The 12,064-nt window shown below is 53.5% G+C and overlaps 1 protein-coding gene across 1 annotated transcript; it reads left to right on the top strand.

Annotated features, from left to right (window-relative positions):
• Positions 1–1,221: 1,221 nt before the first annotated feature.
• On the top strand, positions 1,222–9,840 carry HINFP (histone H4 transcription factor). The gene is made up of 10 exons (XM_074936632.1): positions 1,222–1,312; positions 1,947–2,126; positions 2,856–3,082; positions 3,481–3,592; positions 4,452–4,604; positions 5,435–5,512; positions 5,615–5,735; positions 5,931–6,069; positions 7,524–7,648; positions 8,433–9,840. The coding sequence occupies exons 2-10, from the start codon at positions 1,964–1,966 to the stop codon at positions 8,953–8,955; spliced, it is 1,641 nt and encodes a 546-aa protein (XP_074792733.1). The 5' UTR covers positions 1,222–1,312; positions 1,947–1,963; the 3' UTR covers positions 8,956–9,840.
• The last annotated feature ends 2,224 nt before the right edge of the window (positions 9,841–12,064 follow it).

The following is a 12,064-nucleotide window of genomic DNA, read 5'->3' as shown; positions in this document are numbered from 1 at the left end:
CATTAATTTTTGTCCTACCTTTAGTGGACATGAAGATCAATTGATCATCATCCTCTTTGTAACAACCCTTTACTTAGTTGAAGACTGTTATTTGAGCCTCCCTCAGTCTTCTTTTCTCAAAACTCAACATGCCCAGACTTTTTAACTTTTCCTCAGAGGTCAGGTTTTCTAAACGTTCTGTCATTTTAGTTGCTCTCCTCTGGACTCTCTCCAGTTTTTCCACCTCTTTCTTCAAGCGTTTTGCTCCTAACTAGATATGCATGTTTCAGAGTAGCAGCCATGTTAGTCTGTATCTCCATATAGAACAGGAGGACTTGTAGCACCTTAGAGACTAACAAATTTATTAGAGCATAAGCTTTCGTGAGCTACAGCTCCCTTCGTCGGATGTTTCATTAAGTGATGAGTTTTGTGTGTGTTTGCAGTGAGTGCAGGTTTTGTGTTTATTAGTGTAGGAATGTTAATGTGGTGTGCAGAGCGTTTTGCAGCAGTGACAGCCCTAGTACCATAGGCCTAGAATGGCTGAGGGGTCACTGGCACAGTGGCTCACTGATGTGAGTTTATATTGGGGTCAGAGACAGATCCGGTGGGAGGACCCCGCAGGGGTTGTTCCTCGTGCCGGCAGGGGTGATGGGGCTCGGTGCTGCAGGAGAAGTGGCAACTGGTGGTTGATTCTCACCCCCAGCCACTTGACAGGGTTGGTGTCCTCTGCCTCTGGCGACTGCTCTCACAGCCCTGACCCTGGCTGCTGGGAAGGTCAAAGGGCCTCTGAAGCCAGAGTTCAGAAGGTCAAAGGTCAAGAGGTCACCGAGATGCCTGACTCCACCTACCCTGATGCGCATGGGCCAGGGGTCAAGCGGCCGGGCTCACGGACAGTTCCTGGCCCACAGGGGTCAGAAGGTCACGGACAGGCTGTAGTGGGTCAGAGTTGAAAGGTCAAATGAGAAGTGGTCGGAGCCACTGAGTTTTCCGACCTCTGCCGGGGTCAAAGGTCAAAACGGAGACGTAAACGTTTTCAGCCTCTCCCCCTCCCGAAAGGGCCTCCATTGCTTATTTCCGCTTCCGGAGCCAGTCTCGGGCACTTCCGTGTAGACCGGCAGCCGGAACCTTAGTGTCCCGGCCTGGCGGGGGGCGTTTCCGGCCGAGGCCTTTCCGCCCGACTCTCCGCGCGGCCGCCCCTCGCTCGGATTGGCTGGCGGGCTGGGAGGAGGCGCTGCCATTGGCTGCGGAGGCGGCCGGCCTCGCGGTTGCTGCGCCCGCCCCCCGGCGGGCCCGGAGCGGGGAAGCCGGCAGTTGCCGGCGCGAGGAGCCGCCGGTAACCAGGGGTCGGGTCCTTCCCCGCCCCCTCCCGCGGACAGGCCTGGCCGAAGCGGGGCCCGGCCCCCCGCTCTCGTGGCTGCCCGCGGCAGGTGCCCCGGTCTCGGGACCCGCTGTCCCCAGCCCCCCTCCCCTCCTGGGGCTGGGGGAGCCGGGCCCCCTGGGTCCGATCCGGCCATTGCCCCCTGCGGCGGGGGCAGCCCCTGCGCTGTGACCCGGGCGGCGGCGCTGGACCGCAGGGTTTGCGTCCACACGGCGCCCCCTGCGCTCCGGGGCCGGCGGCGGGCTCCTGGCGGCCCGCGGGGGAGGAGGGTGTTGCTGGGGGACGCTGGTGTCTCCTGTCTCTGGATTTTCCTGGCGCTCCTGCCTGCATCTTATTCCAGATGTAGATTGTCACAACCCCACCCCCGAGACTCCCGGGGGCAGGGGCTGGATCTGCAAAATACAACCTTGTGCTGTGTTGCCCCTCTGAGCTGACCGCAGTCACAGTTCTGTCCCCATTGTGCCATGGCCCACGCTGCATCTAGGAACCCCCACGGCTTTGTAGAGGGCATCTTTTTTGGTGGTGGTGGTTTTCTGGGTGACTGAATGGCGTGCCAAACATTTCCTGTCTTTGTAACACCATCTCTCAGTGCCTAAAGGTCGGACCATGCCTCCTGGGAAGGCCGGCAATAAGGAAAAGCTGGTGCTCCAGTGTGAGTGGGAGATGTGCACCTATGTGGCCTCTAAGATGGAGGAGTTTTGTGATCATGTGTCGGAGCATTTGCAGCTGCATCTTCGTGGGGAACATAGGGATGAGATGAACCCTCTTGGTAAGGGACCCTGAGTGCAATTAAAAACTATAACTAAAATTGGACTCTTGGGTTGGAAGAGCCATAAGGTGGGTCATTAAGCTCCCTTCATTATTCTGAACCACCCCGGTAGACATGGAGAAATTTCAATAGTGAATTTCCTAGTGAGAGTGATGGCATAGTGTCCACTGGAGATAACGCGTTCTGCATTCTGGTAAGAAAATAAACTTTCCAGCGGATCTAGTGCGCTCTGCTGTCAATTAACCTATAAACCCTTAAATCGTAATCCTTTTCATTATGTGACTTCAGTTAAATCTATGCTGGGCTTTTCAGTGAGATGCTTAGCAGTGTTAACTAATATATATTTTTAAAGGGTGATACATAGTCTAACATTCTGATTACTGGATTGGGATCTGTGAACACTGAGCTATTAACAGAGCTAAGGAGATTTATTTTTATTTTTGTAAATAGTTGATGTTTATATTGACTGTCTTGAGTGCAAGGTATTGGCTGCCTTTGTAGTGGATCATAAGCCAGAGGCTTAGCCTTGTAGAACAGAGTCCAGAACTGAACAAGTAGGAAGATGAGAGTTCTCTTCTCACCATAAGTAGGTGGTCCCACCAGTTGCAGGGAAGGAAAGCTGTGAAGAAAGCTTACATCTTCTCTTGCTCATGGGGACTTAAGCTTTAACAGGGAGATAGTTACTGACAAATCTGTAGAAAATGAATGTGTTTCCTGTTTATGTTGCAGAAGAATACACCTGTCTGTGGCAGGAATGTGGCTTCTGCTCCCCAGAGAGCTCTGTAGACCTGGTCCGCCATGTTTACTTCCACTGTTACCACACTAAGCTGAAACAGTGGGGGCTGCAGGCCTTGCAGAGCCAGTCAGATGTGACCCACTGTCAGCTGGACTTCCAGAGCCGCAACATCATCCCTGAGATCCAGGAAAACTTCTTGTGTCTGTGGGAGTACTGTGAGGTGAGAACAACAGGGAGGGGATCAACCCTCCTAAATCCTGTCTATAGGTGTGCAGTCAGGTGGGAGTAGGAGAAAAGGGGGGCTTAGTCTCACACAGTGTCAGCAAATCTCCCAGTTCCCGAGCATTCAATCTGGTGTAACCCTTGAGAACTCAGCCCAGTTCAAGTGGGGGCACAGACAGGGCCTTACGTGGTCCAAGCCAACAAAATCTCTATTCTAGGGTAGGGAGATAGTCTCAGCATTACGAGCACTGCAACCATTTTGGATCCTGGATTGTGCTTTTCTGTGTTTTCCCCAAGAGAGAGGAGGGAAGAAGCTCTGTCAAAGTTGAGCTGTATCAGAACTGCTAGTATGCATGTGCTGACCAATATTCTTGTGTCTTTGTCTCCCCGCAACAGAGATCTTTTGATAACCCTGAATGGTTCTACCGGCATGTGGAGGATCACAGCTTCTGTTCAGAATACAAGGCAGCTGGGAAGGAGAACCATGTGGTCTTTTGTGGCTGGAAAGGTATTTGATTTTATTTATGTTACAGTAGCACTTAAGAACCCCGGTCATGGACCAGAACCTCGTTGTGCTTGGTGCTGTACAAACATGGAACAAAACACAGTCCCTGCACATGTGAGAACTTGAAAGCTCTCCTGGGGCGAGGCTGGGGAGCAGCTGACAAACGACAAAGCTTTGCACTTCGGTAGCTCCTTTCCACTGAGGCTCTCAAAGGGCTCTCCATTTCCCCACTGGTTGGCTCCAGAAACCAAAATACAGTGTCAACTTGCTGGATTGCCCACGGTATGTCAACGTAAGAGTGAGGAATATAACCTGGGACTCTTGCTTCTTAGTCCCCAGCCCTTTTGATTTAGACTTCCCTCCTTCCTTTGCTAAGGGGTTCTCAGTCCCTGGAGTGTAAAACTGCCCAAGAACTTCCCAACCCCAGTCAGAGAACTGACTGGAACCTGCCCACCATGGGTGGACTCAATACCCGGTGATTCCAGTTGAGGCATTTAATAGACGGTATCAAGGCCTCTGAACAGAACAGCAAGGGGGAAGTGCTGGTTTAACTGTAACAATAACTGCTGTCTTTCATGTGGACGTGATCATCTCAGCTGCTCATGTGTCCCGTGGAATGACAGATCTATGCTGTCTGTAGGCCTGTATCCAGTCTTCTACATATCTGCAGCATGCTTGGCCTGGCTCTCCACTGGGGGCAGCATTAACCTCCCACCCAGCAGAACAGCAAGTTGAAAGCTTCTGCGTGGTTTGGGGCTGTTGAGTCCAAGGCATTTTCCTCTGCCTGTGCTACTGAAAGTTTCTCGGAGCTGTCCGGTCCTTTGCCAAGGAGCTAACCAATGTCTCTGCCTCTTATGCTCAGACTGTGACTGCACCTTCAAAGGACGCTGTAAGCTGCGGGAACACCTGCGCAGCCACACGCAGGAGAAGGTAGTGGCTTGTCCTACCTGTGGCGGGATGTTTTCCAACAACACCAAGTTCTTTGACCACATCCGCCGGCAGACCGCCCTGGATCGTAAGTGCCTGAGGGGGGGTGGGATTGTCCCTGATCTACCCTGTTGCTTCTAGCTGGGTCATTTGATTTGTCAGCAGCTATCTCTGTTCTAGGAGCAAGGCATTAGCAGGGCACGACCACTGTGAATGGTGGCACTGATTGGCTCTCAGGCTCACCAGAGAGACCAGCAGCTTGAATAGGCCATTGAGACTGAATTCCCCTCTCAGGCAAGGGTGGGGCAGCACGGGAGAGGTTTGTCTTGCAGTATCCAGTGCCATTCTTGCTCTGTGGACATGGGACTAAAGTCTCGGGCTGGCAGGCAGGCCCTTCTGCCAGTGCTACATTCATTTAAAATCTCCTTGAGCTCTTTTGTGCCATACTGGGTGCTGGAGTCAGTACTGTGCTGTGCATTCTCCACTTCAGGCTGGGCCTGTAGCTAAAAGTGAAAGGCGTTGCTGGTCTACCCATAGCTCCCTGCAGGGGCCCTGTCTACATTTCCAGCTCTCCCTGTATGTCCCCAGCTCCCATGCATCTCATTCCTGGTTAGACTTGTTTTGTGACCGTCCTTGAAGGCAGTAGAATTGGTTCTGGGGTTGCTTCCTGAGTCATGCAGTGGTAGCACTGGGAGGACTGTGTTCACTGGAAGGCAAGACACTGGCTCTCTAGCCAGGGGCAGCGCCCACAGTGGCTGTGAATGAGGCGAAAGGGCACCTGGCTCTGATACAACTAATTCTCTTCCTCCTGTGTGTTGCTATCTGTGCTATATTCTCTCTGCTTTGTTCTTTCTGTCCTTTCCCCTCCCCCTTTGTGCACTCTCTTCTCTCTCCCCCCACCTTTCCCCACTGTTACAGAGCAGAGGTTTCAGTGCTCCCACTGCTCCAAGAGGTTTGCTACAGAGAGGCTGCTGCGTGATCACATGAGGAACCATGGTGAGTAAAGGCCCTTCTCGCTCTTCCAGGCGTCGCTCTGGCAAGTGCATTCCCTCTCCCCACTCCATGGTGATGGGCTTCCCTCTCGTTTTTCTCGAGCAGTAAACCACTACAAGTGCCCCTTGTGCGACATGACCTGCCCACTACCCTCCTCCCTGCGCAACCACATCCGCTTCCGGCACAGCGAGGAGCGGCCTTTCAAGTGTGACTACTGCGACTACAGGTGGGGTCCCTGTGATTGTACTTACCTAGGGGGGAGTGGGTCTGGGGTTCAGAGGTGGGGCCTGAGTCTGTGTGGGGTGAAGGGAGGGCAGCTGGGCTGTCAGGGACTGGGAGAGAAGCACTGATGGGCCGGGAAGGAGAATGGGGTAGGGGTCTCTCACGCATTTGGCTTCATTCCCACGTTCTTTCCTTTCAGCTGTAAAAATCTCATTGACTTGAGGAAGCACCTGGACACTCACAGCAAAGAGCCAGCCTATCGCTGCGAGTTCGAAGCCTGCAGCTTCACTGCGCGCTCCCTCTGCTCCATCAAACTGCACTACAGGAAAGTCCACGAGGTGGGGAGGGAACCAGGGGATCTGCTACTGTTCCCACTGTTTATATTGCAATAATGTTGAGAAGCTCCAAGCAAGGTCGCGGTCCAGTGTGCTAGGTGCTGCACATACACGTCGTGAGAGATGAGTCCTACACTGAAGAGCTTGCAATCTAGATAAAGATAAAAACTGAGAGGAAGGGAATGCTGTCCTCCCCGCTAGACAGATGGGGGGAGTAAGGCACAGAGAGACCAAATTACTTGTCCAAGGTCATACAGGGAGTCTGGCAGAGCTGGGATTTGAATCCACATCTCCTGACTTCCACCAGACCATTCTTCCTCTCAAACCCGCCCTAGCCCTCGAGGTGATCATAAAACCCTAATGGAAATTTCAGCTTCATTTTCCTCACCCACCCATGAACAATCCATGGTCACACTTGGTATCCATCAGCTCAGGGAGGAATTGACTCTTCTGTCCTTCCTGTTCCTCTCTCCACCTGCTGCAGTGCTGATGGCTAAACGGGTTCGGATGAGACAACACAAGTTATCTGGGGAGGGTGGGTCTCTCATGACTTTCCTTCTGGCTGTCTGGTCTCTTTTGATCTCTGCTCTCTGGCTGGGAACAGGGAGTTGCTCCCCCTTCCAGTGCAGGGTCGAGGGCAGGAAGAGCAGCAGTTCCTTAGATTTGTAGATACTAAGGTCAGAAGTAGCAAAGATGTACTGAACAGTAGGTGAGCCCTGGCAAGCAAGTAGCAGGTCCCTGCATTGAAGACACTAAAGACGCAGAGAACACTGACCAGAACTGGGCATACACACCCAGTAATTCAGGCTATGTGGTGTGTTAACATGTTTGCCTAGAATCTTGCCTGCTTTTTCCTGTGGCTATAAATGGTGGCTTATGGGGTTTGAGTGGGAGTTCTCCATTCTTGGCCACTATCCACTAACCTAGCAATTGTGCTAATTTTGTGAGCCGTGAGTTTGTATCTCCTTCTGGCCAATCCCTTGGGAGCACTGGTTGGGGTCCGCCTGCCCCTGTTCCTCCCTGCATGGCTGACTGCGTGTGTTCTGCTGCTACTCTCTGGCATGGGGCAAGCATTTTAATACCTGTATTTCTACAGACATGGGTATGGCTCCAGTACTTAGCCCTGCCTCGGTGCAGGGGACAGGACTAAATGACCTACTGAGGTCCCTTCCCGTCTGACATTTCTATGATTCTGTGGCCGCTTTGCAAAGCAGTCCCAAACAACTAGCAGCCGGGGCACAGGATCTCCTAGGTAATGAGATTCCCTCCATCCCATGGATTGGAAATGCCAAGCCCATCAGAAGTGTTACCAGTCCCCCACTCCTTTGCCATAATGATGCTTGCTATAGAACTTGTAGGATGTTTGTTTCTCTTGGAAAGCCTGGCTTCCCACAAGGCAGCTTGGGTTTGAATCCCATGACATTTACATCCTTCCTTTCTTCTCGCTCCCTCCCCAGGGTGACTCAGAACCCCGGTACAAGTGCCACATCTGTGACAAATGCTTCACGCGTGGGAACAACCTCACCGTGCACCTAAGGAAGAAACACCAGTTCAAGTGGCCCTCGGGCCATCCTCGCTTCAGGTACTGGACCTCCAGCCCCTCCTGTGTGCAAAGCTCACTACCTCTCTCAAGCCACAGGGGGCAGTAGGGGACAGTCACGCGGGGGTGGAGGACGTTGCTCCTGGGTTCTCTGATACTCTGGTGATGGGTGCCGTATCAGTACCTAGATAGCAGCCTCCAGTGGCAGATCAGAGACAAGGGCTGCTGGGCAGCAGTCACACTAATGCGGCTGGATCTACTGGGATGCTTGTGGAATTCGCAGGCTCAGGCTGCAGCCAGATCCAGCTCTCTTCAGCCTGAGAGAGTCACCCCAGTCTAAGCCCGGTCAGGTTTTGAGGATGCCTTATCCGGTGTAATCTCCAGCAAACCGCAGTCTCCCCCAGATGTTCCAGGGCTTAAAAGGGTGAGGAAGCAAAGGAGGGCTCTCAAATTTGCCCATGGAAACTGGACAGGACAAAGAAACCAAACCTGGCCTGAGTGGAGATGTAAACCCTCTATCTGGCGTGCGGCTGCTAACTGTTAGGGGCTGGGGATGAAAGGATTTACCCTCCCTGACAACGCCTCCCCCACTGCACTGCCTGTTAACACTCTGGGCGCTGTGTGCTGGGATGTCTGCCCCATAGGAATATCAGTGCTGCAAAATAACCTCTTTCGGGTAGCAACTGCCACTGATCGCCACCTAGCCTGGCGTTGGGTGGGCTAGCACGCTGGGCAGCACTCCAAGCAGGCAGTCCTCCCTCGGTAACTGCACAAGGCATCTGCTTTCCAGCCCCGTTCTAACCCTCCCTCTCTCTGGCCTGCCCAGGTACAAGGAACACGAAGACGGCTACATGCGGCTGCAGCTAGTGCGCTACGAAAGCGTGGAGCTGACTGAGCAGCTGCTGAAGGACCGGGAGAAGCAGGGCGAGTTGCTGGATGGCACGGCGGAGTGCGTGGTGCTGACAGAGGGTGAGGGCAACTTGCAGGGGATCATCCTGGAGCCACCGGCAGAGGCCTCCCTGGAGGAGGCCAATGACATGGAATCACAGGTGGCCCCGCTGCCACCACCGGCCTATGCTGCTGCCAACCCTGACCCAGCTCAGCAAAGCACCTTCCCGAGAGCTGAGGCCTCGCCAGACCGAGAGTCCAGCGCCCCGCTCGGCCCCATCATCCGTGTGGTGAACAGGACCAACGAACGTGGGGAGAACGAGACGGTGTACTACGTCATGGCCAACGCACCCTCAGAGGAGCAGACAGCAGTGCCCGGCGGCCTGGCCGGGGAGCCGGAGGAGAACGTCATGGACCGCCTACAGAAGACAGCTGAGGAGCTGGGGATACAGATTATGTGAGGTGCCAGCGCTGCCTCCCTGCACTTTGGCTTCAAGTAATTCAGGTGTCTCTCCTGCTTGGGAGGGCAGGGATGGAATCACAAACACTCTCCATCACCCCGCTGGGGTCCCTCCTCGTCCTTGATCATAAACCCAGAGGAGTTGGTGCTGCCTGCGGGAAGGTTCTGAGCACGTCCCCACCCAGCCTCAGCTGTCTCCCTTTGCCCTCCTGTCACTGAGGAGCAACTGCGCTGTGCTGGGTGACCTGATGGAGGAAAGCTCTGGTCAGCGCCCAGTGGGTGAGAGGGATCGAGCTCCCTTCCACCAGCCTGGGAAAGGAAGGTGGCAGTGGATGCTGGGAGCAGCCTTAGATATTCTCATGGCAGGAAAGGGGATTCGAGCTGGGAGGAAGATGTGGAATAGTCTCCCAGCACAAACGCTTTGTGACTTCAGTGCCCTCCATCCCATGGGGAGAGGTTTGGGCTGTGTCCCGCCCACACCCCAAAGGTCCCTGGCAGATGGGTCAGACTCCTGCTGCTAAGAGACTCAGTCCCTGTGCTTGCTGAGAGCCCCGTGCTCAGCCAGAATCTCCACTCCTTTGGAGCTGCAGGTGGATTAGCTTACCTCCTGAGATGCTGTTTGGCCTTAAACAGGCTCATTCTGTCCAGTTTCTCGTTGCCCTCGGGTGAACAAGACGCCCTGACCCTGTCTCAGACATGTCGGAGTGTCCACTTTCTAGCTTGCTCAAACAGATCCCTTATCAGTATTTGCATTGACACTGCCCCGTCACCTTGTTGATCTGAGCAGGGGACAGCCGAAGGGTCCATTTGTCCCTTTGCCGGCTGCTGCTCCCCCATGCACTGGTGGGGAGCTGGTGTAAGCTGGGGGCTCCCTTCTCAACACTCAGGGACCTTTGTGCTGCCTTCGTCCTCCCCTCGGGTTCTTGCTCAGGGGTTTCCCCACACTGGGGCCTGGGCTCCTGGCTGTGCAAAGTGAGTGCTTTTATAATAAAAATAAATAAATAAAAGCCCTGTGTTCCAGGTCAGGTTGCAAGTGTGTGGTGTCTGCCGTGGCCCTGTCAATGTGGCTCTTGCATGCCCTAGGGCAGGGATGAGACCAAGCAGTTGGGGATTTTCGTGACCGTATCCTTGTAATATCTAGGGTGCCGGTGACACTTGAGCTCTTACCGTATCTCTGTGGCATGTCCAGTGATACAGAGCCACCTTCGTGCAGCTGGAATCCCCAGCTTCAGCATAGGAGTGTCTGCTTTTGCTCTGTACCTCCCATAGCTTTCCACACGCACGCCGTCTCATCAGATAGGATACAGCGCTCCCCCAACCTTCTTCCCTGCACGTGGACTACTCCGCCATTCCCGTTGACCCAGAAACCTTTCCTTGCTTTAACATAAGGATCACTGTCGACTTGCAAGCAAGTCTCTACCACGGGACCAAGCTGTGCTAGCTGGCCTCTTTTTCTCTCCTGGGATCCCAAGGGGTCTCAGTTCTAAACTTCGGTTTGTAGATTTGGGAGACAACTCTACAATCCTCCTGCCCTCCAAGTCATCATTAGATGTATTTGCAATACCCTCATCAGTGAGGTGTTGACATACCATGCTTGTTAGGAGGTCTCTGTCTTGGCTAACCTCCAGCATGGGTAATTATGGTCTCCCGAGCCACTAATCCTCCTGGCCGTTTCAGCGGAGGACACAGTTCTCATCTTCCTTTCCTGAGCCATTATATCGCAGTGTTATGGGGAATCAAATAGTGCTGCGTTTCCTCCCATAGCTGGGCACATTTCAGGGGCGGACAAAGCGAGGCCCACTTGAAAAGTTTGTTGTTGTTGGATGAAAGGCATGAGCCAAACATCATGTTGGGGGTAGTTTTTAGCAGGTCCATTGCAGATTGCTGTTGTCTAGCTTGGGTTGGTTCTGGTTGCTTGACAGCCTGACCCCATCCTACTGGGATGTGGCAGGAACATGGCTGTAAAGTGCAGGTAAATAGGAAGCTCTGTCCCACCCTCAGACTGGTAGACGGGCTCTGGTGGTGATCAGTTCCCTTGGAGGTGCTGTGCTCTTTCTAATCCTGGAATAACCTTCCCTGCTCCACGCTGAGCTCTCGAATGGGGGCACCTGCTGCTCTCCCAGGACAGCTGTAATCGCCTTAACCAGCGTATTATGGAGCTTGTCTTACTGGGGAGCTGCCTCCTGGTACTGAGGGTGCAGCAAAGACGGCCTCTGCCAGCTGCATCTGGGGCCATGGAAGGTTCTGGTTTGTGCTGAAACCTGCCTGCCTGGCAGACTGACAAAGAGCCTGGAAGAGCTGAGAGCCCAGCTCAGGGCTTCTCTGCAGCCCAGATCCCTGGCTCTGGGACAGCCAGCTCAGCATGCTGTCATGGAGCTGGGGCTCCCATCGAGCTAGGTGGAAAACGATCATTCTGGCTTGTGGAGGATTTTGAAATTTGCGGGTTTCGTTTTGGAATCTCAGGATCCTTCACGAAGCAGGATTACCGTTCTCTGCCTAGCTCTGACTGGCCTTCCCAGGCTGAGGGGCAGTCAGCGTGCACATCAGCACGACTTCAGTTAAAGCAGGGCAAACCCCTGTGTGGGGAGGTCTTATTTCAGTGTAAGGGGGGCATTTTGGTTTTGTTTAAACATGGTTTGAATTGACTTCAGCTAAACTGCAGGAATCCTGGTTTAAACCCTAATAAGTGTCCACGTGGCCTTTGGCACTGGCTTAACTAGATGGTTTAAAATCGCAACTTAAGTTAAACTGGTGTAACTCTGCCCTTCTGCTCAGGGCCAGCCTGAGTCAGGGCTTGGATGGGAGACGTCTAGGAAACCAATGTGATTTGGATACTCTTCCCACAAAGCAAGTGCCCCACCTGGAGACTCCCTCTTTTGGATAATACACTTGTGCTCATTAGAACATCCCATGGTGCCATTGTACCTCCCTGCAGTTTCTACTAGATACAGAATTTTTCTTCACTTCCTGTCCTAAACTGAGTAAGGTGTTGCAGTGCCCTGCTGGCCTGTAGTTCTGGCATGCTTGGTGGGGGATTTTCCAAGTAGTTTTTCCATTGGTCGCCATTAGGGATTTGCCAGTGGCAATAATTGAGGCAGGATTCTTGCTGG

Source organism: Natator depressus, chromosome 22 (assembly GCF_965152275.1).
Source record: "Natator depressus isolate rNatDep1 chromosome 22, rNatDep2.hap1, whole genome shotgun sequence".
Classification (NCBI taxonomy): Eukaryota; Metazoa; Chordata; order Testudines; family Cheloniidae; genus Natator; species Natator depressus.
This window is presented reverse-complemented; position numbering and strand designations above follow the sequence as displayed.

What these genes read in the sequence shown, in the direction of transcription:
- HINFP (XM_074936632.1), top strand. Translation starts at nt 1,964, where the DNA reads ATGCCTCCTGGGAAGGCCGGCAATAAGGAAAAGCTGGTGCTCCAGTGT. An exon ending in TGTGACTACTGCGACTACAG is followed by an intron (nt 5,736 to 5,930) that starts GTGGGGTCCCTG and finishes CTTTCCTTTCAG; the next exon opens with CTGTAAAAATCTCATTGACT. An exon ending in TCGGGCCATCCTCGCTTCAG is followed by an intron (nt 7,649 to 8,432) that starts GTACTGGACCTC and finishes TGGCCTGCCCAG; the next exon opens with GTACAAGGAACACGAAGACG.